Source organism: Podarcis gaigeae, assembly GCF_964106915.1.
Source record: "Podarcis gaigeae genome assembly, chromosome: 3".
Classification (NCBI taxonomy): domain Eukaryota; kingdom Metazoa; phylum Chordata; class Lepidosauria; order Squamata; family Lacertidae; genus Podarcis; species Podarcis gaigeae.
The window spans coordinates 122390090-122413561 of record NC_139680.1 but is presented as its reverse complement, the minus strand read 5'-3'; the positions used below and the strand labels follow the sequence as shown (position 1 = coordinate 122413561).

Below are 23472 nucleotides of genomic sequence, written 5' to 3'. Positions count from 1 at the left end.
GCAGCAAGCCCAAGCAGAGCCCGAGCGCCCTGCGCATCCGCTGCGCCAAACCGCTCGGCTAGGACGGCGGCGGCCGTGCCAAGGTCTCCCGGGGAGGAGGGGACCCCGCTCTGGCAGGTCGGGCTTCCCCCGGGCCTTTGGTCCTCGGAACCGGCAGGGCTCCGGGGTCGCTGCCGCCGCCTTACCGGCCTCGGTCTGCTCGGCGCTCAGCTGAGCATCCCCGCAGCTCCAGCGCCGCCGCACAGCATCTTGGGAAGGTGCCCCCCCCCGAGAAAGCCCCGCAGTGACGGCTGCACCGGGAGACGCCACTTGGCCACAAGGACGCGAGCGCAGAAGAGCGAGCGGGGCGCCCGGGAGACAGAGCCTTGGTCACCAGGGCCGGCGCAGGGCGAGGTCCGTGGCTTCCCGGCTGGCTGGCAACGGCGGTTGGGGGATCGGACTGCAGCGGATCGCAGGCCAAGGAACCCCCCGCTCCTCGTCGGGGTGCTGCCTGGAACGGAGAGGCGGCCGCGCCTTTAAAACGGGGACCGGCCTGAAAAGGCCCCCACGGAAGGCCGGTGAAAGGAGCCTCGCGAGGCCTCCCGGCAGCGCGCCCTTCCCACGGGAGCCGGATGGAGCCCCCACGGAAAGGAGCAGTCCACCCCCGAGGAGCAGCTGGGAAGATGGCAGCGCCGAGGTTTCCCTGGCCTGCTTCCGAGCTGCTTGTCTGTCCCCTGCTGGAAACGGAGCACTGGGGGTGGCGGCGATTGCCGCATCCACCTGCAGGCCTCCTCGGGCTCTTCCAGAGGCGGGGAGAGGACTCAGGGCCCCACACCCAGGACTTGGGGTCCTTAGTGAAAAGGGCTTTTAGGGGAGCACCTTTCTCCATGCAAGAGGCATCGCCAGCAGCCCTGGGACGCGACTCCCTGGTGCAGCCCCTCCGGAAGCGGCAGCAACCAAGGAGAGCCCTCTGTCCCACAGCTCTGACCACTGGGCAGTTCCCCCTCATGGCCAGCCAAAACCGGCTTCCCTGCCCCCCGTCCCCTCTGCCTCTAGCTATTTTATGTATTCAGCTGGAGTCGGTTTTTGGGGGAGCTGGGCATGTGTGGCAGCAGAAAACTGGTTCATTTTCAAGCCTTTGAGTCCCATCCCGAGGGACAACCGGGATGCCCCGCCCCCGGGCCCCGCCCAGTTCGTCTTCCACTGTGGCTCCAGCACTGGTCGCAGGAGGACCCTAACTGGACACGAAGCCTTTGTGCTTCTCTATATAATGCAAGGCAAGGGGATACCAAGGACCCCCTGGGCCGCCCCCACACAATGGGAAATGGAGCGAGGGGGAGCTATTGCCACCCCACACAAGGGGTTCACATGTCTTGTTTTAACTTTTGATCATGCAAAGTGAGATCTCTGCTACAAGAGCAGGGCACTCTGCAGTTCCTCTCTCTCCCCCAAGGTTGATGTAAGAAACTCCCTTAAGAATCAGTGGCGAGACCCGGGATGCAGTAATCAGCGTGTGATGGGGCATCACCTCCGAAGCAAAGCAGCCTCCAAGAGGGGCGTGTGTGAAGACCCCATTCTTCTGGGGGCCCCTTTCATCCCCAAAGGTTCCCTGGGGTGCAGCTGCTGCTGCTGCTGCTGTTTCTCCTCCCTGCCTACCAGGCTCCACCTGCAGAGGACAGGACCAAGAGCCCTTCCTTCACCCTTGGACAGCAGCGAGGGATCACTGTCTTACTCACATCAAAGTCTTGCAAGGATTCAACATATGAAGTGATGAGAACCAGGCAGGCAGGAATCCTTAAGCATTACAAATTCCCATTGTCCAGTGGAGATCGTTTTCTGAAGAAGAGCAAAGAAACATCTTTCCCCATCACAGATAGGAAAAAGGGCGTGTAGTGACAGGAAGAAGGAGAGATTATTTTTATGTTGTTTCCCTTACCGCCACAAAAGTTTAGAGGATATGTGACTATCTAGCCATCATGCAATCTGTGATTTGGCTGCAGATCCTCCGACACACCTGACAATGCTCGTTTCCCCCAAAGCTGTTTTTAATTGTGGGCTACTTAATATAAAGCAGACGTGTTTGGGGGCTAAATGTAGTCCCATAGGTACCCTGGAAGGTTAGAGGGTTTGAGGAAGGGAGCCCACAATTGTTATGACACTGCTTCTCCAAACTATGGCGTGCCCAATTTGTCTATTTTGGTCAGAAGATGCCTGGCTGAGGCTCCGGAGGTGTGCAGTTTCCTTTTTGGCTTGCCGCTGTTCCTCTCCATCTCTTGCTGCGTCTTGGTCCAGGGATGCTCGCGGGGTCCCTCTGTCGGCAGCTGCTCTGCGGACTCGGCTCCACCATCTGTCGCTCCTTCCCTTTGTGCTTTCTCACCGGCATGTGGGAGGGGGCTCCAAAGGGGTTTCAAACTGCGGGCGACTTGCGGGTGCTGAGTTCCCGGGGTTACTTTTGGCTTCCATTCCACTGCTGTGCTGGGAGCGTGCAGGATCCCCCCTAAAGACTGCAATCTTATGCAGTCCCACTGATCTGAATGGGCTTACTTCTGAATAAATATGTTTTGGCTTGAAGTGCAAATTGTATGTGTTTTCTCTGCTGATGTTACACCAGCGTAAGATGGCCAGTTCCGCGGGGCCAGAGCATTGCCCGTGATTCTCCCGCACCCTCCCGAAAGCAGACCTGGGTAAGAAAGAGAGCGAGCCAGGTCTTGACAGCTCTCCTTGTTCAGGACGGAGACCCATTTCTCCCTCTGGGGAATTCTCCCTTCGGCCCCGGAAGGTCCTTCAACCGAGAATGAGATGGGCGATTCTCTTCTTGACTTCTGCGCTCTCGGCATCCAAGGGGCTGCGCAGGAGGAGGCGGGTTGCTGGGGGGGCATGCAAAGCCCAACCTGCAGACCCCTTTTCCCCACCCCATCAATGGGGCAGCAGCAGCCCCGCTTCTTTGGGGCCCCCAGGACTCCCAAACCCAGGCCATGACGTCACCGAGGGCGGGTCCATGGTGGCTTCAGCCCCGCCTCCCTCGCTTCCGGATTCCTGCGCAGGCGCGAGTGGAGGAGCATCCCTAGAGATAGAAGAGGGAGAGTGATAAGAGCATAGACGGGGCTCTCCGGCTCCTCCGCTTCGGTCTCTCCTTGGCAGAGGCTCTCGCCGGAGCCAAAGGAAGGGGCCTTCTCGTGGAGCTGCCGTCCAACTGGGGCTTCTTCTTCGGCGAAGCGGCGGATGCCGCTTTTTGAACTGTAAATGCCCTGCCAGCCCTTGGAGCCCCAAAGAGCAGGCTGACCCATCAGAATGCGACCCCAGACGGCCCTTGCGCGTAGAGTTCCAAGCTAAAACCTGTGACCCGCCCGGGGAGGGAAGAGCTCTTCAAGAGGAGGAGGCCCTCTGTTCAGCGGGCATAGAAACGGGGGCAGGAGGGGGCCTTTCCGTGGCTGCTTCCCCTGTTGGGGAGGACCAGGCGCCAGACAGCCGATCCCCTCGGGCCCATGGAAACGGACCCACTGCTGATCCCCATTCCTCCCTTCCTCTTCCGCCACGTGGTTCTCTCTCTCTCCGAGGCCGATCAGGCTGGACTCTGGAGCTTCATGGCGGAGCATCTTCCGCCTCCGCCGTCGGGCAGAGGCGGGCGGGGAGGAGGAGCGGCTGTCAAGGCGGAGCCCGGCGCCACCTCCCGGTCCGGCCCGGGCCTCGTCCCGCGGGCCGGAGGAGCGCCCGGCCAGAAGCGAGCCCGGAAGCCGGCGCCTCAGGACGCCTCTAGCCTTTGCGCTGAGTCTGCGCTCTCGCCGCTCCCGGTCTGGCTCTCGCGAGGGCAGCGACTGCGCCTCCCGTCATGCCGCGCGGCCGGGAGCGGAACCGGAAGCGCGCGCGTCTGTGGCCGCCCGCCCCGCGGATGGGCGGGAGGAGGCGGAGCGGCGGCGGCGGCGAGAGGCGGGGCGTCGCGGAGGAAGAGGCGGGGCGGCCCCGGAGCAGCGGCGGCGAGCGGGAGGCGCCCAGGGCTGGAGCCGCCCGACGCCGCCCCGCCAGCCCCGCCGCCGCCTGGGCCGGGCAAGATGCCCCGCCGGAAGCAGCGCCACCCGCAGCCCGTCAAAGGTCAGCCGGGATCGGGGGGGGGCGGGCCCCGTCCGGGGCGGGTCAAGGGAGCCTCTTCCTCCTCCGCCGACCAGGGCTGGCCGCTCGCACCGGGCGGCGGCGGCGGCGGGGGGGGGTCCTTTTCCGGGTTGGGGCGGGGCTCCCGGGACCGTCGCGCCCGTGTCTGACCGGGGCGCCTCGCTCTCTTGCAGTGGACGCGGCGGGCGCGGCGGTCGATCCTCCGGGCGAGGAGGGCCTGGCTCCGCCGGGCGCCTTCCTCTCGGAGCACGAGCTGGAGCTGGAGGACGAGGACGACGAGGAGGAGAGCGGCGCCGCCGGCCTCGCCTTCGAGAAGGACTCGGAAGGTGCGGGGGAAGCGGGTGGCAGGCCGGCCAGGAGGGAGGGCGCATGGGCAGGGGGCTGCGCGCCGAGGAAGGGCTCCCCCAGGGATCGCTCCCCCCTCCCGCCACCGTGGTAACCCCCTGTTGTGCCAGCAGGAAAGGGACGGGCCGAGGTGAGGATGCCCCCCGCTGCCCCCCTGATGCCCCCTCCTTGTGTGCCGCAGACTCCCTTGGGGGGACGCCCGGACTCTCGTCCTACGTGCTGAGCGATGAGGAGTTCCCGCCGCTGTGCCAGGCCCAGGACAATGGTGAAGGGCCCGGCCAGGCTTGCCAGCACTGCGGCCTGCCTGCCCCTGCCTCTGCCGCCTGCTGCCCGCCGGAGGAAGAAGAGCTGGAGGAGGAGGAGGAGGAGGAGGAGGAAGGTTCCGCCAAGGGGCGGGTGGTCTTCTCCTGCCAGCTGTGCCCCTTTGCCTCGCACTACTCCAGCCACCTCAAGCGCCACATGAAGACCCACAACGGGGAGAAGCCCTACCGCTGCCCGCACTGCCCCTACGCCTCGGCCCAGCTGGTCAACCTGACGCGCCACCTGCGCACCCACACGGGAGAGAAGCCCTACCGCTGCCCCACCTGCCCCTTCGCCTGCAGCAGCCTCGGCAACCTCAAGAGGCACCAGCGGGTCCACGGCCAGGAGCGCCCGCTGCGCTGCGGCTCCTGCACCTGCCGATGCACCCGGGGCAACCCCCTGCGGCGCCACAGCCCCGGCGGGGTGCAGGGGGAGTCGGAGGCGGAGATGGAGGGGCCAGCAGCTGCGGAGCAGGAGACAGGTATGTGGGGCAGGCCGGGGGTGGGGGTCCAACCCCTTGCCAAGCAGAAAGACTTCCTGACCGATAGCCGCCCAACAGCTGCTTAGCAATCTCCAGTGAAGGAGAGTCCACACCCTTATTAATGAACTGGTTCCACTGCCAAACAGCTCTTACTGTCAATAGTAATAATACATAATAATGATGTTATTGTTTTTACCCTGCCCGTTTGGCTGGGTTTCCCCTGCCACTCTGGGCTGCTCCCAACAGAATATTAAAAACACGATAAGACATCAAACATGAAAAGCTTCCCTAAACAGGGCTGCCTTCTAAAAGTCAGATAGTTGATTATTTCCTTGACATCTGATGGGAGGCATTCCACAGGGCGGGCACCACCACTGAGATGGCACTCTGCCTGGTTCCCTGTAACTTGGCTTCCACAATGAGGGAACCGCCAGAAGGCCCTCGGCGCTGGACCTCAGTGTCCAGGCTGAATGATGGGGGTGGAGAGGCTCCTTCAGGTATAATGGGCTGAGGCCGTTTTGGGCTTCAAAGGTCAGCATCAATACTTTGAATTGTGCTTGTACCAGGAGCCAATGTAGATACTTTAGCACTGGTGTTGTATGGTCCTGGCGGCTGCTCCCAGTCACCAGTCTTGCTGCTGCATTCTGGATTAGTTTTAGCTTCCGAGTCCCACCTAGAGCGCATTGCAGTAGTCCAAGCAGGAGATAACAGAGCATGCACCACTCTGGCAAGACAGTCTGCGGGCAGGGAGGGTCTCAGTCTATGTACCAGATGGAGCTGGTAGACAGCTGTCAGGAATCTCTTCCTAATGTTTAATGGGCATCTCCTTCCTAGTTCTTTGAATCAAAGAAAGGAGATGCTGACTGAATGTTGGGAATAACTTTCAGACAGTAAGAGCTGTTCAGCTTTGGAATGAAAGGATATTGACAAGCTGGAAGGGAGACCAGGATGAGCAAGGAGTCTGGAAATCTGGAAGTCTTGGGTCTGTGTAGCCTGGAGAAGAGAGCCAGAGTTTGACCCCAGGAGGGGAGAAGGCTCTTGGCCACTGCGAGTACAGGAGGCTGGACTAGAGGGGCTCACTGGCCTGATCAGCAGGCTTTTCTTATGTTTTTATCAATCCTAGCAATGTGGAGTTGGAAGTGGGAGCTGAGGGTCATCTAGTGTAGGAATCTCAACTAAAGCATTCCTGACAGATGACCATGAGAAGCCTGGAAATGCTGTCTCCTGCAGGATGGAGCCAGGTTATTTTCTGCTGCTCCAGGGGGCAGGATCTGAAGCCTTAATGACAAGGGAGGAGAGATTCTGACTTAACATTAGGAAGAACTTTCTGGAGGTGAGGGCTGTTTGAGAGCGGAATGGGCTCCCTCATATGGTGCAGGACTCTTCTTCAGTGCTTGCAGGTCTTTCACCAGAGATTGCTTGGCCATCTGTCTGCGATTCCTTAGCAGCAGCAGCAATTCCTACGTAAGGGATTGGACCAGGGGACCCTGGAAGTCCCTTGCGACTGATTTTAAGCCATTCCCAGCAAGGTAGTGGGGAACACTCTCCTCAGACCCCTCCTTAGCTAAATAAATAAACCAACAAATCCCTTTTTCTGCTTCCCAAGATGGTGGCCTCCTCATTGGAAGGGATCTTCAGCCTAACCTCTACGGGGTCGGCAGAGTCCAGCAGTGTGGGAGCCAGCTCTGGAGCAGATAAGAGGAAAGGGGGGCTCTTAGGTGGATGCTGCGTGCAGGACGCTGCGTGTGGGTCACGTGTCCCAGGCTGCAGGGATTCCCTCCCCCAGCCCCCTTTGCCCCCCTCACTGTTCTTTCTCCTCCACAGAGCCTCCGCTCTTGGCCCCGGGCTCCCCGTTCCTGAGGCCCGAGGACTCTGCGGCCGTCCTCCCGGAGCTGCTCTTCCCCTTCACGTGCCGGGCGTGCGGACTGGTCCTGGAGGCGGACGAGGGCCTAGGCGAACCAGTGTGCGGGCGCTGCAGCCTGGCCGTGCTGGGGGCGGAGCAGTCGTCGCCCAAGGGCTTCTCGTGCCAGCTGTGCCCCTTCGTCACCACCTACCCCAATCACCTGGCGCGGCACATGAAGACGCACAGTGGGGAGAAGCCCTTTGCCTGCGCCCTGTGTCCCTACGCCTCGGCACACCTCGACAACCTCAAGCGCCACCAGCGGGTGCACACGGGAGAGAAGCCCTACAAGTGCCCGCTGTGCCCCTACGCCTGCGGCAACCTGGCCAACCTCAAGCGCCACGGCCGCATCCACTCGGGGGACAAGCCCTTCCGCTGCCGCCTCTGCTCCTACTCCTGCAACCAGAGCATGAACCTCAAGCGCCACATGCTGAGGCACACGGGAGAGAAGCCCTTCCAGTGCCGCCTCTGCCCCTACACCACCGGCCACTGGGACAACTACAAGCGCCACCAGAAGGTGCACGGCCAGGGCCTGCCCGAGGAGGAGGGGGGCCCCAGCCTGGACAGCAGCCTGCCTTGAGGGCCCGTGGGGGGAGACTGCAGGCACCCGCCTCCTCCCAGGTGTCTCTGCATAGGAATAGGCTCGGACGGCAGGAGGAGAAAGAGGGGGCCTCTTCCACTCGCCAAACAAGCCCCCACCCCCAGGACTGGGGGAAGCAGCTGTAGGGACCTTGGGGGGGGGGCAGTGCAGTTCGTGCCGGCAGCGGAGCACTGGGACCTCCCTGGCCAAAACGCAGCTGGGCATGGCCTGCTCCTGAGGATTGGGCCCTTTTCACGTCACCTGGAAAAGATTGTATCTGTGGGGCAGCAGAACACTCCTCTCCCCCCCCCCCCGAAAAAAGAAACCCTCCGACTGAGGGCGGTTCTTGGTGCTTTCCTGTCCTCTCTGTGCCTCCTCCCCAGCCCCTTTTAACTGTGGTTGCTGCTTGAGTCTGTGTAATTTATATTGTGTATTAATGCATTAAACTGTTTTCTTATCTTGCTTTATTTTGGCTGGGGGAGAGCAGCAGAAGCGAAACTCACACGCGGCAACCGGCAGTGCTGGGAGATGGCTTCCCCCTCCCCCCCAGGAAGTAGGTGGTTTGGGGAGTCCCCCCCCCCCCGCGTAAATAGCACAGAAGGGGCAGTTACCCTTTCTCTCTAAAGCAGGAGAAACGCGGCTCACACAACTCTCTGCAATTCTATAGAACTTTGCAAAGACCAAACGTAAAACTTGGGCATTTCTATTCCACCAAGTGCCACTGCGGTTGGAGCGATTGAGAAGAACGCTATAACACTCCCAGGGATGTGGATTATCCTTTAGAAACAAAGGTAGCTATTATTTTCTCTTTCTTGAAAGGAGGGATATTGGGCGGGACTTTGGTTTTGGGACATCCTGTATCGCAACTGGACATGATTTTGGTACTGCATATTTTAAGGAAAGGCTGTTATTTAAAGAAACAGACACTTGGTGGAATATAAATGCCCAATTCTTACATCTGGTCTTTGCAAAGCTCTATAGAATCGCAGAGAGCTGTGTGAGCTGTTTCCTCCTTTCTCTGTATTCCTTTGTGTTGCGTAAAGCAGGAGAAGGCAGGAGGAGACGCAGACAGAACTTCCCAATCATGATCTATTTAATCATCGCCACAAACATTTGTTCGTGTTCATCTGTAAACAGCAGGGAGATTAAACGAGATTACAAGCCTAGCAGTTACACAGAAGTCTATTGGCCAGCGCCAGAGCTGCGTCAGATCGCTGTGCAAAATGTCCACTCTACCCTAATTTGGCGCGTATGGAGCTGAAGCCGCCAGCCGGCAACCCCACCCGCTGCCCGTCCCGGGGCCCGGGGGGAGGCAAGGTGGGGGGCGAGGAGCCGGCTGGGGTCGAGGCACATCCAGGTCAACCCGGGAGGTCGTACATTCCACATGGAGGCGGGGGGGGGGCAGGCCGCTCACAGGTCCTCGTCGCCGATGCCCTCGAAGGCGTAGTTGCCATGGAAATCGTTCGCCCCGATGTCGGTGGCGGAGCTGGAATGGCTGATTGCCCTCAGGCTGACCGAGCTGAGCTTGCTCTGGGGGAGGAAGGGGGGAGTGAGAACAGGCTGCCCCTGGGAGCCCCTTCCACAAGTCGGGGGACGCGGGAGGGGGAGCAAAGGGAGGCGCTACTCACCGCAACCTTCGTGAGGGAGTCCCGGCTGCTGTCGGGCGAATCCTGCTGGGACAGGCAGACATGTCAGAGGAGACCAAGCCCTCCCCCCCCCGGGGCAGGCTGGGGCAGGGGTCTGGTGGGGTTAGGGGCTTCTTACCAGGAGAGGGGGGGACTTCACGGCTTGCTGGCTGTCGGAGCGCTGCAGGGCTCCATTGGCTCGCCGGCGAAACATCTGGTGGGGGGGAAAGACAGAAAAGTAGGTTGGCCTTGTGGACCTCAAAAACAGGGTGGCTCTGTTTCCGCCCCCCGCCCTGCCCCCAAGGTCTGCTGGGGGCCCAAAGCCTCACCTTGCGAATGCTGCCCCCGGACTTTTTCACCATCAGCTCATCCACCATCGACTGCAAGCAGATGCTCAGCATTATCGCCTGCAAGGGGGGGGGAGACCTTGTGACATTAGTCCCGTGTGCCACGCTGCCCCCGCCCCCCACAAGAGCCCCGGTTTTGCTGACCTCAGGCAGGAAGTCCAGCCTCTTGCGCCATAATTTTGGGGCTGTGAGTCACACTAGAATAAAATCCGGTTTGCATTTCTCAAGAAGTGTTTGGAGTGCGTTATTGGGCAGGCATGTTCTCGAGTGCTGAAGCGGGTATGGGGCAGGGCAAGGGGGTCTCAGCGCGGGCAGAGGCGGCTGCCCCCCAGGGCCAAACCCTCCCACCTCGCTGCTGGGCCTACCTGGGGGCTGGTGATGGTGACCCATTGCAGGCGGTCCTTGCTCATCAGGTACTCAAAAGCCAACTCCAGCTTCACCTCCGACTTGCTGCCTGCTGGGCCGGACGTCCCGTTATGCACGGGGACCTGGAAAGGAGGTGTGGGTGTGTGAAGCCTTTCCGCACTTGCGGGGGGGGGGGGCACACACGACACACCCACAAATTGCCTGGGGAGAAAGAGGGCCAAGAGGCAGCCACCTGCCCAACTGGCCAGACGGGTGCAGGACTCTGCAACTGAAAGGGGCTCCGTGCATCACTCACTGAGGATGTGACCCTCCAGCAGCGCATGCGCGTCACTTTGAAGCTGCCCTCCTTGATCTGGTCGCTGGGCAGCTTGACCTGGAAGTTCAGCTCGCTGTTCCCGGCGCCCACAATGACATGGCAGCCCTTCTCGGGGAAGTCCGTCACGCAGGGGTCAAACTTGAGATAGCCGTAATACTTGAGCGTCTGCGCCAGGCGGATGAACTGCGCCAAGGAAAAGGAGAGTGGGAATCTCAGCATTGGAGGGGGTACTAAAGGGTCCTCCAGTCCACCCCCCCCCCAAAATCCCAGGAATCATAGGCAGCGTTGGAGCCCCCCCAAAGAGAGGAGCTGGGGGCTGGCAATGCCCAACCCACGCAGGGTCCCTACCAACCTCCTTCTTGGAGACTTTCTCCTGCAGGGACTTCAGCTGGCGATGCTGCTCTTTGTTTGCCAGGATCCAGCCCCTCTCAATGTCGGCCACCGTCTGGAAGGGGAAAGGAGAGGAATCTTGGGGCTGTACAGAGTTGGAGGGGACACCAAGGATCATCTAGTCCAACCCCGTAGCCCAGCCAGGGTCCCGGTGCTCACCTGGGCATAGAGCAGGTTCAGCCCCACCCGCTGCTCCATCACGTCATCGTCGTAGGCGGAGTCCCAGTAGCTGCGGGGAAAAGGGAGCAGGTGCCGTTAGAGGGCCTGTGCTGGCTGGGGGTCTGGCGCCTGGGGTCCCCCCCCCCCCCGTGGCAGCTGCCGCCCCCTCACCTCTTGCGCAAAAGGATCTTGTACTCAGGGTTGCGGAGGCTGGTGACGGACACGTAGGGCAGCTCAAACTCCTGCAGCTTCCGGATGACTGGGAAGAAAGCCAACACAGAGCTGCAGCACCCAGACCAGCTCCCCCCTTCCCTCACCCCCCAAATTCCCCCTCCTTTCCCTCCCCGATCCTGCCAAGGGGGGGCCACTCACAGGAAAAGGCCCCGTCCTTGGCTTCTCGCACCAGGAAGAGGTGGAAGTAGCCTATCAGGTCCTCTGGCAGGTCCAGCTTGGAGGCCACGGCCTGCGGACAATGGGGAGCAATTGGGGGGGGGGTCACCAAAAGCAGCTGCTTCCTCCCTCTTTCCCTCCCTCCCTCCCCTGGGGAAAAAGACCTGCCATCTTAAGAAAGGCAGAAAACACATTCAAGGCATTTAATTACAATCTGCTTTCATGTTTCAACTTTGGTGCGTCTTGCTAAGTGCCATCATTAATGTCTTCTTGGTTTTGTCAATAAACCCTCTGCCCCCCCCCCCCAAAAAAAGGCCTCACCTCCAGGACGTCCTCCGTCTGGTCCGAGGTGAGGAGGTTGACCTTGACGGTCTGTCCGTTGGACAGCAGCACCTCCAGCTGCACCTCCTCTGTGGGGATCTGCTGCGTCTCCTGGGGGGGGGGCACAAAGAGGGTCAGTGCCTGGCCCTTCGCCCACCGCCCCCCCCAACTCACCAGCCCTGCCTCACCTGCTGAGCCTTGCGCAGGAAGCTGTTGAAGATCTCGCTGCCTCCCAGCAAGGGGTCCTGGCGCACTGGGGGGGCACAAGGACGAAAGAAGGGCAGCAGTCAGTCCGGGGGGGGGGGGCTCCTTGCTAGGCCCCCCCCAGACCCTCAAGCCCACCTTCCCAGGGACTCACCTGCCTGCATGTATTTCTCTAGCTGCTCCCGCCGCTGCTCCACCTCCACGGGGGTGAGGGTGAAGATCTTCTTGGGGGGGAAGGCGGGCACCACGTTGGCCCCATACTCCTTCCGGAGCTGCAAGGAGGGAGAGCGTTTCTGCGCCCAGCCTGGCTCCAGAACAAGGGGGTCAGACCCCCCCCCCGCCCCAAACACTGGGGGGAAGCACTCCGCCAACCCCCATCGGCCAAGCATGCAATCCATTGGAAGGGACCCCCGAGGGTCATCCAGCCCAACCCCCCGCAATGCTCCCCCTACCTGTTCATGCAGGCCCAGCAGCTGGCTGTAGCGCACCTGGCAGTGCAGGACGCCGTTGACATGGATATTGTAGGCCTGCCAGGGGAGAGAAGGGGGGCGGGTCAGGGGCCAGGCGGGTCGCACCCCAAGGGCACTCACGGGGGGGGGGGGGTGCCAGAGCAACGGAAGGGGCAGCAAGCACGGCGGGGGGGGGCCTGACCCCGCTCCTCCCACCTTCTTCTCCTCCAGAAGGCGCCTTTGGGGGGCCGGAGCAGGAAAGCCCGGAGCAGGAGCAGAAGGGAAGGACTCGGTGCCCGCTTGGCGCAGCTGGCACACCCCCCAGGCTGGCTGCCGATGGGCCCTCTCCCTTCTCGCTTGGAAATGGACGGGGGGCGGCGGCACTGGGGTGACTCTGCCCCGGTAAGTGGCGCAGGACGGGAGGCCCCGAGCGCTGCGCCCCACACTAAGGCCCTCTGGCCTGGATGTTTGGGGGGGGGCAGCAGCCGGAGCCCGCGGAGCCCTCGTCCCGCTACTTCCCCGGGAAAGAGAAGAGGGCAACCGGCCAGCCCGGCAGCGGAGGCCGTCCCGTCGCGGCCCAGGCGGACACCCCACCCACCCGCGCCCCTCTGCAGGCCGGCGGCTCCCGTGAGCGGCTGGGGGGGGGGGACGGGCAGAGCTGGGCTTCCTCTCCGGGGGGCGTCGGCGTTTCCCTCCCGGGGGGCGTCCTCCTCCTCCCCCCCCCCCCCGTCCAGCCACGCACCACGTAGGCGGCGTTGGCGCCGTCCGCGGCGCGGCTCTCGGTCTCGGGGATGGAGAAGTGCATGGCCGCTCGCTTCGCCTCGCCCTCCGCTACCTCCGGCCCGGGCGCGGGCCCAGCTCCGCCGCCCCGACAGCCGCCGCTGCCGCCGCCATCTTGCGCAAGGAGAGGCGGGCCCCGTCGGGGCGGAGCGCGGGACGGGGAGGGGCGGCCTGGCGGGGCGGCTCCTCCCCCTCGGGCTCGCCGCAGACCGGGCGGCGGCCACGAGGGGCGCCAGCAAGCCCAGCGTCGCCCCTCCAAGCCCCGGGGGCGAGGGGCAGCTGGACGGGGCCGCCGGGACCCGGGAGGACGAAGGGTTCGTCGGGGGTCTCCTAGCCCTCCGGGGGAGGGGAGGAGGGAGCCGCCCCTACCGCGAGCGGCCCCGGGGTGCGCAGGGCTCGGGAGCCCGTCCGCTCCGTCTCGGCCGGGGGAGGAGGCTCCGCCCGCGACGGCCTCCCCGCTCCCTGAGGCTGCCTAAGCAGCCGCGGCAAGGGGGGCATCTCAGCCCCGCCGCCCTGGGAGAGGCGAGCGGCACCGAGGGGGCGGGGCTTCGGGCCTGGCTCCTCCCCCTCCGCTTCTCGTCCGGCTCGAAGGGGGCGCTGCAGCATCCGGTGCCGTCGGAGAGAGGAGCCGGCGATGGCGGAGCGCAGCAGCGGCGGCGAGGCCGGCGAGCGGCCCGGGCAGGTAGGGGCGCCGCCGGGATGCGGGGGGAGGGCGCCGTCGGGGCCGGCTGCCAGTCTTTGACGCCCCGGCGGGGCTCTGCTCTCGCGTCCCCTGCAGGCGCCGTCGGGGCTTCCGAGCGCCGAGGAGAAGCTGCAGCAGCGGCGGGAGAAGAAGCTGCAGAAGAAGAAGAAGCAGCAGCGCCGCGACGCCGGGAAGGACGAGGCCGGGCAGCAGCAGCAGGAGGAGGCGGAAGGTCCCCGAGGCCCCCTCCCCGTCGCGGAGCCCGCGCCGCCGCCTCTAGCGCCAGGTCGGGGCAGCGGAGGGCGGGTACCGGGCGGCGGGCTGGCTCTTCCCCGGCTGCTCTCCGCTGACCCTCCGCCGCCTCCCCCTCCTCTCTCCCGCAGGAGCGGAGCCTCCCGCGCCGTCGGCGGGCATCGCGCCGGGCAAGAGCAAGGCGGAGCTGCGCGCGGAGCGGCGGGCCAAGCAGGAGGCGGAGCGGGCGCTCAAGCAGGCGCGCAAGGGCGAAGCGGGGCCCCCCGCCGCCGCCCCGCCGGTGCCCAAGGCGCGCCCGCCGCCCGGCGAGACCCAGCCAGGTAAGGCGGCGCCCTGACGGGGAGGGCGCCCGGGGAAAGCGGCCGCTGTCCGGCCTCACCGCCTCCCCCGCCTCGGCCTTCTCCGCAGGGGTGAAGCGGCTCCCGGAACACGTGCAGGTGGATGATGCGGCGGCGCAGAAGAAGCTGGCCAAGAAGCTGGAGCGACAGCAGGTAGGGGGGAAGGGGGCCTCCTCCCGGGAAGAAGATGCGCAGCGGAGGGGGCACCGCGGCTGCCTCCCCCCCCCTTTCCTTCCACCTCTTTTATGCCCCCTTATCACCCCACAAGTTTTGCGCATTTGTAAGAACTTCACGGGTTAATCTGGCAGCACCTGCCCTCTGGAACTCCCCGCCTCTTGATCTCAAGCAGGCGCCCTCTCTGTAGTCTTTTAGCGCTACAATTTGGTGCCTGCTACAAACATTCTATTGCAGTTTGTCTAGACCAGGCATCCCCAAACTTGGCCCTCCAGATGTTTTGGGACTACAATTCCCATCATCCCTGACCACTGGTCCTGCTAGTTCGGGATGATGGGAGTTGTAGTTCCAAAACTTCTAGAAGCCCGAGTTTGGGGGTGCCTGTCTAGATGCTTAGGAAGTGACTTAAGTTTTAACCTTTTAGCGTTTCACCTTGTTGTACGTTTTAAAGTGCTGTTGTGTAAGAAAATCTTTAAAATAGTTTCCAAAAAGGTAACACAAGAAAATCAAGAAGCTATTATTTATTATTTCTTGATATTTATTAAATTCGTACATAGCTCTTCATCCTAGATCTCAGGGCAGTTTGCCCCATAAAAATACAAGATAAAAACACAAGAGACATAATAAAAACAACCTCTGCTCCACTCCCCCCCCACCCCTCCTGCAAGCACACTTAAAAGCACACCTGGCTGGTTAGTCAGCAATGCTCTTGGTAGTTAGTGCATCCATTTTATGAAAATGTAATAGTTAAAGTAACCGTAATAAAAATGTTGAGATGTGGGGGGCCCTGGAAGGCTGGCGGAGGTGGAGGAGGCTGTTGTGGCTCAGGAAGGGAGATCTGGGACGGGGGGGGGGCAATCCATCTCCCCCTTCCCTTTGGCAGCTGGTTCCACCGATGGGGCACAGGAAAGGGAGACAGCAACAATTGCAGAAAGGGCAAAGGGCGGTGGGGCACTGCTGCCGCTTCCAGGGGTGCAGAGGGTCTTGACTCCTGCCTCAGCCCCCCTTTTATACTTCTTCCTCTTCCTTGCTGCAGGTGCCTCTGAGGCCGGATTACGGGGCCAAAGTCAGCCTCTTCTCCCACCTCCACCAGTACAGCCGCAAGAAGCTGCTGACGCAGCAGATGAGGTGGGTGCCCTCCAGGGTGGATAAAAATCAATGGTTATTTATTTTAAAAAAGCAGATTTTTTAATTTAAATTGAATTTTTTAAAAAAAATGTTTTTGGAGGAAAAAAATCTTACTAAAGATAGTATTCGATTTAAGTTACATTATAGTCCAAAGGCTATTTATCAGGAAGTAAGGATTTGTTTTAAGCTTTTCATGTGTGCGAAAACTCAGTCTAAGGTTTTTTTAAATAAAAAAAATGTTTAACCCATCAGTTAACAAACATAGATACATATGCTATAATGTTCTTATTTTAGTAAATAAATTGTTTAAATTGTTATTAAGGAAATGATTATTTTTCGCTTTCCAATAAAGTACAGCAGAAAAGTTTTCCAAATATAAACAGTTATTAAACCTCACAATAATTTCATAATTATCTGTCTATGTGTTTCTAATAGTATAACTACACTGAAAATTTATTATTCCAAAAATGAAACCTTCCTCTAGTTGTAAATATTAAGATGATACCAGCAGGAATGAATCTTTCTGTAAAAAAGTGATTTAAGTCTTACTGACTAGTGATTTAAATTGTTTTGATTTAAATCAAATCCACCCTGGTGCCCTCCTGGTGCCCGTCCGTCACGTTCCGACCCCGGGAGCTCCATGCCGATGCTTCCTTGGAGGGCTCCGTTTCCCCCATCCGGGCTGTGGGGCTGCCCCATTCATTTTATGCTGCTTCTCGCTGGCTTTTGCAGAGTTTGTGATGGGGCTGTTTTTAGACGGATGATGGGAGAAGGGAGGAGGAAGTTGGGGGCTGCTCCATCCAGCTCAGCCTCGCCCCTTACAGCCGCCGTGGGGCTGAGCCCAGGGGCTTGGGCAAGAAGGAGCCTCTCCCAGGGGGGACCTGGTGGGGCGCACAGCAGAGGGGCGTTCCTACTGCATAGGCGCTTCTTAATATTATTTATTTCCCAGGGTATATAATTAGAAGTAGAAGATGTAATTAAGTTCCCATATAAATGCCCAGTGTCTCAGATGCATCTGCCCCGTCCTGCCCCATCAGGCTGCCTGCCCTCAGATGCCATCCTCAGCAATGGGGCACCCAGCCAGTCTCCCCATGGAAACACAGGAATAATGAGGGTACTAATAATAATAATTTATTATTTGTACCCCAGCCATCTGACTGGGTTGCACCAGTAACTCTGGGTGGCTTCCAACGAAAAAATAAAGGGGAGAAAATCAACCACCACCAAACATTAAAAGCTTCCCATCAGAGGACTGCCTTCAGAAGCCTACAAAAAGTTATATAGTTGTTTAATTCATGGCATCTGCCCAGGAGGGCATTCCACTGGGCAGGCACAACTCCTGGTTCCCTCTAAATTCACTTTTTGCAATGAGAGAACTACCAAAAAGGCATTTCATTTTATCACCTCTACTTTTCTTTTTTGTGGTATCTGAAAAAGGGGGGGGGGACAGCAATAGCATCGCTGCTTCACAACCCGCAACCTTTCCCCTTCAAAAAATGTGTTGAGGTTTTGTATGGCTTTTTAGAAATGAATCTGTGAAGCGGGAAAAGTACCAGTTTGGCCGTGAGCACACAAACCACATGTGTTTTACTCCAGTTCCTTTATTATTGCTGCTCCTGCTGCTGTTATTTCAGTTTATATAGCACTATCCAAAGATCCCTGAGTGGTGTGCAACATTTAGAACATTATTTATATGCAGCATAATAATAATAACAGAATGCACAGCGAAACAAAAAAACAATAACAACAACAGTGGGGGGGGGGCCTTTAACAAACATAAGTTATTTAATGGCCAGAGGCCTGGGTAAAGAGATATGTTTCCACCTCATGCCTAAAGATGTTGTTGTTGTTGTTCTTAAGATTTATATACGATATACTACCCTTCATCCTAAGATTTCAGGATGGTTCGCAGGATGCAATGATGGTGCCCGATGAGCCTCGCTGGGGAGAGCATCCCACCACGGAAAAGGCCTGTTCTTTAGTGGGTGCTTTAATAATAATAATAATAATAATAATAATAATAATAAATATTTCTACCCTGCCCATCTGGCTGGGTCTCCCCAGCCACTCTGGGCGGCTTTCAACAAAACCTTAAAAAGAGAATAAAACTTGAAGAATAAAACTTTCCTAAATAGGGCTGCCTTCAGACAGGAAGCCCTCACAAGCCAAAGTGTGGAGAGAAAGGAAGGTGTGGTGCCGAGTGCAGAGTCGCAAGGGGCATGGAGTTGGGTCGTCAAAGTCCTCTTAAGGGAGGGCAAGAGTGGAAAGCAAACCTGTTTTGTCATGTCCTAGAAAGGTGTGGCGCCTGTGTGAAATGACTCACGATGCGTTTGTGTGTTCCTGTGCTCCCTGCAGCATCCCAGCCTCCGCCATCCACCCGGCGGTGGTGCGCCTCGGCCTCCAGTACTCTCAGGGCACCATCAATGGCTCCAACGCCCGCTGCATCGCCCTCTTGAGGGTCTTCAAACAGGTGTGTGGAAGGTTCTGGGTGGGGTTGCGCAAAGGTGGTTTGCTGCAAGGAAGCGCCAAGGGAGGCACAATGCAGCAGAGCAGCCTGACTTCACACCCACACCCTGCCTGACTGCCAGTCAGGGCTGGCATCGCACTCGCATCTCCCGGGTGAGCAGCCCAGGCAGTGGCAGCATCCTGGCGTCACTGACATTTTCGGAGGCTCTTCAAGGGCAGCCCCAAGCAGAGGGTGTGCCAGCAGTCTCAAGAGAGGAGCCGGCCTTTCCAGAAAACAGCCTAAGTTGGCGCCGTGGCTCCTGTCTGGGTGGGGGAAAGCAAAGCCAGGCTCCAGGGGGACCCCATCTGCAGTATGGCAGTGCGGGAATTTTATTCCTGCTGTTGGCCTCCGTCTGTCTCCAGAGACAATGGAGTGTGCCTCCGGGGGTGAAGTCCAACTGCTGCATTGGAGGCAGTAAAGTGACCTCCCCGGGATGCAAACCTGGGCAGCGTGTCTGGAGGTCCAGGGCTGCGCATAGAACAAGACCCCCCCTTGATCTCGCTGATGGGGTCCAAAGGAAAGCAGAGCAAGACATTTGGCACCAGCTTGGCTGCAGGAGTTGCGGGAATGAGGTGTACCGAGCGCCATCCAACCATCTTGGTGACTCCGCTTGGGTTTTCTCCTGAGCAGGATGCGGCTGGCGCTGTGGTCTAAACCACGGAGCCTCTTGGGCTTGCCAGTCGGAAGGTTGGCAGTTTGAATCCCTGTGGAATAGTGAGCTCCCATTGCTCTGTCCCAGCTCCTGCCAACCTAGCAGTTTGATAGCACACCAGTGCAAGTAGATAAATAGGTACCACTGTGGCGGGAAGGTAAATGGTGTTTATGTGCAATCTGGTTTCCATCACAGTGTCCTGTTGCGCCAGAAGCGGTTTGGTTCTGCTGGCCACATGATCCAGAAAGCTGTCTGTGGACAAACACCGACTCCCTTGGCTGGAAAGCGAGATGAGCGACATAACCCCATAGTCACCTTTGACTGGACTTCACCGTCCAGGGGTCCTTTACCTTTTTACTCCTGAGCCTTTTCTTCCCCCAAATATGTCCCACAAGTAGAGGTTTAGGATCTGAGTTTTCCTTCTCGTTATTGTTATTATTAATATATGTATATTAAATTTGTATACTGCCTCTTCAAGGCAGTTCACAGCAAAAAAATACAATATAAAAATACAAAAAACAAACCAATAATCCACCACTCCCTCCAACAACAACAAAAATATTATTATTAAATTTGTATCTCCCTGCCCCTCCAGTTTTCCTAATATTGGTGCTCAAGTTCAGAGTCGTCCAGACAAGGCAGAATTAACCTATGGAAGCAGCATTGGCAACTAGCCTTGGGGGCTTTGGAAGGGCTGGGTGGGATTAGGAGAGGTCTATGGGTGGCCTCTGTCTCCTGTGCCCCTGCAGAGGTCAGTGGTGTCCCAGGAGAGGCGTCTGGCTGGCCCCTGGCAGAATCAGGGCACTGGGTAACCTCTCTATCTCACGGTCACTGCCCCTCTTGTTGTCCCGGCAGGTGATTGGGGACTATACCACCCCAGCCAACGAGGAGCTCTCGCGGGACCTGGTGAACAAGCTGAAGCCCTACATCAGGTGATGGGGAGGGGCTGGCCCCCCTTGGGGAAAGAGAGGCAGGAGGGCAGGCAGCCCTGGGGGGCCATGAGGCTGGGCTGAGCGCTCCTTTCCTCCTGCAGCTTCCTGAATCAGTGCCGGCCCCTTTCCGCCAGCATGGGCAATGCCATCAAATTCCTCAAGAAGGAGATCTCTGCGCTGCCCGCCTCCATGCGCGAGGAGGAGGTGAGTCCAGCAGCACCGGGGGGGGGAGGGGCCTGGCTTGCCATGGGGTCCATGGCAGGCACAAGATGGGCACCGTCTCTCTGCCACGCTCCCTGGCGGGTTTGAGTGGCAGCGGAGCCCACCACAAGCTGCCAGACCTCTCTGGGTTCATCCTTGGGGTGGTAGCCCTGTCACTGTGCCAGCTTGGGAAGCAGAGGGCTTCTTGGTGTCCTCCAGGGGGGCAGGCGGGGGCGCCTCCCCTCTCGGAGATGGGCGAGAGAGCGTGGTGTGATCAGGCCCCCCTCCCACGACAGGCCAAGCGGGACCTCCAAAAGGCCATTGACAGGTACGAGCGGGAGAAGATCGTCTTGGCGGCCGAAGCCATTTCCAAGTCTGCCTTAGAGAAGATCAACGACGGGGACGTCATCCTCATCTATGGATGGTACGGAGTCGAGGGTCCGGGGTGGGCACCCTGCTGTAGGCGGCAAGGGTCTTGTCGGCCGGGGAGCCGAGGTGTTGGAGGGGGCTGGCTCCCGGGAGGCCTGTTGGAGCCCGGCCTGCAGCTCCTGCCCCTGGCTGGGCTGACCTGTGCCCCACGAGCAGGGCCGTCTTACCCATCGGTGCTAGGGGTGCGGGACACCCAGGCGCCAGGCTCTCAGGGGCATTAGGCCCTGGGGCCCGAGAGTTGAGTCCAGGGAAGAGTCCTCCCGTCAGAGTGCTGTGGTGGGCTCTTCTGCTGCGGCAGGCTGCACCGTGCGTTTGGGGGCAACCGAGAGCCCGCGAGACGCTGAGACAGCCCTGCCGTGAGATGGGTTGTGAGAGCAGCGCGGGGGGGGGGGGGGAGGCGGCAGGAGCAGGAAGGCCCCTCCTCACCCCTTGCCCCTGTTTGCCTGGCAGCTCCTCCCTGGTGACGCGCATCCTCTGCGACGCGCACACCCAGTGTCGCTCTGCAGGCCGTGCCTTCCGCGTGGTGGTGGTGGACAGCCGCCCGCGGCTGGAGGGGCAGGAGACGCTGCGCCGACTGGTCAAGCAGGGCATCTGCTGCAGCTACGTCCTCATCAACGCCGTCTCCTACGTCTTGCCCGAGGTGAGGAGGTGGCAGGGGAGCAGGGAGGCTCTTTCTGCTGGCAGATGGACTCCGCAAAGGCTTTGTGCCTCTGCTCTGGCCGAGTCTGGGTGGGGGCTTCCCCCTGGCACCCTCGCAGGGTGTGAAAGAGTGCCGAGATCCCCAGCTCCGCTTCCTCCCCTGGCAGGTGTCCAAAGTGCTTCTGGGCGCGCATGCGCTGTTGGCCAACGGCTCCGTGATGTCACGCATGGGCACCTCGCAGATCGCGCTGCTTTCGAAGGCCCACAACGTGCCGGTCCTGGTCTGCTGTGAGACCTACAAGTTCTGCGAGAGAGTCCAGACCGACTCCTTCGTCTCCAACGAGCTCGGTACGCTGCAGGTCCCTTGGGGGGGGTGGGGAGTCGGGGAGGTCGCTAACAAGAGAGGGAGCAGCAGGGAGATGCCCAGCTGGCACTTTTTGATGATGATGATGATGCTAATGATGATAAGTAAATAAATAAATAAAACCCCGCCCATCTGTCCGGGTTTCCCCAACCACTCTGGGCGGCTTCCAACAAAACACTAAAATACAATAACCTATTAAACATTAAAAGCTTCCCTAAACAGGGCTGCCTTCAGATGTCTTCTGAACGTCAGATAGTTGTTTATTGCTTTGACATCTGATGGGAGGCATTCCACAGGGCGGGTGCCACTACTGAGAAGGCCCTCTGCCTGGTTCCCTGTAACTTGGCTTCTCGCAGTGAGGGAACCGCCAGAAGGCCCTCGGTGCTGGACCTCAGTGCCCGGGCAGAACGATGGTGGTGGAGATGCTTCTTCAGGTATACTGGACTGAGTCTGTTTAGGGCTTTAAAGTTCAGCACCAACACTTTGAATTGTGCTCGGAAACGTACTGGGAGCCAATGTAGGTCTTTCAAGATTATGTGGTCTCGGCGGCTGCTCCCAGTCACCAGTCTAGCTGCCGCGTTCTGGATTAGTTGTAGTTTCCGGGTCACCTTCAAAGGTAGCCCCACGTAGAGCACATGGCAGTAGTCCAAGTGGGAGATAACCAGAGCATGCACCACTCTGGCGAGACAGTCGTCGAGCAGGGAGGGTCTCATCCTGCATCCCAGATGGAGCTGGGAGACAGCTGCCCTGGACACAGAATTGACCTGCACCTCCATGGACAGCTGTGAGTCCAAAATGACTCCCAGGCTGCGCACCTGTACTTGTGTCTTGTCAGAAACAGTACTTCTGTCTTGTCAGGATTCAACCTCAGTCTCAATCATAATGCCATGAGAACACCCATGTCCCTTCCCGCAGCCCTCTGTAAGTTGAGAGGGTCCTGGGGTACGTACAGGGCACTCCCTCCCTCAGCTAGCAGGGGCAACTGTCTGCCATGGCAGCAAGCGGCATGGGGGAAGCCTGTAGGGCCCCGGGAAGCCCCTCTAGCCTGGAGCGGGGCTGCTTTCTTGAGGCTGCCCAGGACTGTTGCCCGATCTCCTGCCTCTGAACTCAGGAAGCCGCCTTGTCCTCGAAGATGGGCAAGGAGATGCTGCTGAGCTCCTTCTACATGCCAAGCAGATGCTCTGCCATGGAGCCCAGGCCCTTGCACTCAAGCCCCGTTATTGGGGCTGCCCCAGAGCATGACCTTGGGAGGGAGGGAGAACCCTAACCCTCCTCTTGCCTGGGGGTGGGGAATGGCATCATCTCACTGACCCCGCTGTGCCACTTGCAGATGACCCCGATGACCTGATTGGTGGGAAGCCAGGGAGGACCCCGCTGGCCGGCTGGCAGGAGAGCAAGTCTCTGCGCCTCCTCAACCTGGTCTACGACGTGACCCCCCTGGAGCTGGTGGACCTGGTCATTACGGACTTGGGGATGATCCCTTGCACCTCCGTCCCGGTTGTGCTGCGGGTCAAGAATGTGGAGCAGTAATGCCAATGGGCTGAGGTCAATAAACCTGTGTGTGCCCTGCTCCCTGCCTCCGCTGTGTGTGTGCCTGAGTGCATGGACAGAACAGGACCACTGGAAGACCTTCCCGAAAGGGGTTGTTGCCATGGATGCATCTCAAAGTGGGGGGTCGACGTGGAGCCCAAACTCTGGGCTGGGCTGCATGAAGGGGCTTTTCTGGCTCCCTCTGAACAGAGAGACACCCTTTCCTCCCTCATCGGTTGGACAAGCCAGCTCTGTAGATCCAGCCCCATCAGCCTGGCACTGCATCCCCACATTTCCATCTTGCTTTGACAATAGAGGGGCAAACCCTCCCGATAGGCCCCAAGGTGGTTAGAAATCTTTTAAAGTATTATTATTTATTGAATTTCTATAGAGCCCTTCATCCAAAGATCACAGGGCTGTTCACAGCATTAAAGGAAGTGCCAGTCACACCAGAGCCTGATTCTGTTCAAGTCCTGGTTGATTCCTGTGGCCCAAGGATGCTCACTGATTTCTTTGCCCACTTTTTGGGCCACCTTCTTGGAACAAACCCAGGGCACTTTACAGAAAAATCGGTGTAAACATGAAAACACAGGACAAAAACCCCAA

General features: G+C 59.3%; 3 protein-coding genes across 5 annotated transcripts; 2 read left to right on the top strand and 1 right to left on the bottom strand.

Annotated features, from left to right (window-relative positions):
* Positions 1 to 3808: 3808 nt before the first annotated feature.
* ZNF513 (zinc finger protein 513) lies at positions 3809 to 8159 on the top strand (the record flags this gene model as incomplete). 2 transcript variants are annotated; one of them, XM_083733462.1, is made up of 4 exons in its annotated part: positions 3809 to 4068; positions 4260 to 4412; positions 4545 to 5212; positions 7037 to 8159. In XM_083733462.1, 4 exons carry the CDS (start codon positions 3809 to 3811, stop codon positions 7690 to 7692), a joined length of 1737 nt encoding a protein of 578 aa, XP_083589588.1. In that variant the 3' UTR covers positions 7693 to 8159. The 2 variants fall into 2 exon arrangements, with proteins under 2 accessions (XP_083589588.1, XP_083589589.1); XM_083733463.1 differs by having other exon boundaries at positions 3956 to 4068; positions 4613 to 5212.
* A 608-nt stretch (positions 8160 to 8767) lies between these two features.
* SNX17 (sorting nexin 17) lies at positions 8768 to 13281 on the bottom strand. 2 transcript variants are annotated; one of them, XM_083733600.1, is made up of 15 exons: positions 13002 to 13281; positions 12263 to 12337; positions 11965 to 12082; positions 11795 to 11859; positions 11607 to 11717; positions 11268 to 11358; positions 11067 to 11154; positions 10896 to 10965; positions 10699 to 10791; positions 10326 to 10529; positions 10030 to 10152; positions 9647 to 9724; positions 9457 to 9531; positions 9321 to 9365; positions 8768 to 9222 (listed from the first exon to the last, which is right to left on the bottom strand). In XM_083733600.1, the coding sequence occupies exons 1-15, from the start codon at positions 13062 to 13064 to the stop codon at positions 9103 to 9105; spliced, it is 1419 nt and encodes a 472-aa protein (XP_083589726.1). In that variant the 5' UTR covers positions 13065 to 13281; the 3' UTR covers positions 8768 to 9102. The 2 variants fall into 2 exon arrangements, with proteins under 2 accessions (XP_083589726.1, XP_083589727.1); XM_083733601.1 differs by having other exon boundaries at positions 9321 to 9362; positions 13002 to 13235.
* Positions 13282 to 13573: 292 nt separating this feature from the next.
* On the top strand, positions 13574 to 22906 carry EIF2B4 (eukaryotic translation initiation factor 2B subunit delta). Its single transcript, XM_083733486.1, has 12 exons — positions 13574 to 13721; positions 13818 to 14007; positions 14105 to 14293; positions 14382 to 14464; positions 15522 to 15613; positions 17969 to 18083; positions 19627 to 19703; positions 19805 to 19907; positions 20201 to 20328; positions 20784 to 20973; positions 21140 to 21320; positions 22667 to 22906. Exons 1-12 carry the CDS (start codon positions 13674 to 13676, stop codon positions 22864 to 22866), a joined length of 1596 nt encoding a protein of 531 aa, XP_083589612.1. The 5' UTR covers positions 13574 to 13673; the 3' UTR covers positions 22867 to 22906.
* Positions 22907 to 23472: the final 566 nt, after the last annotated feature.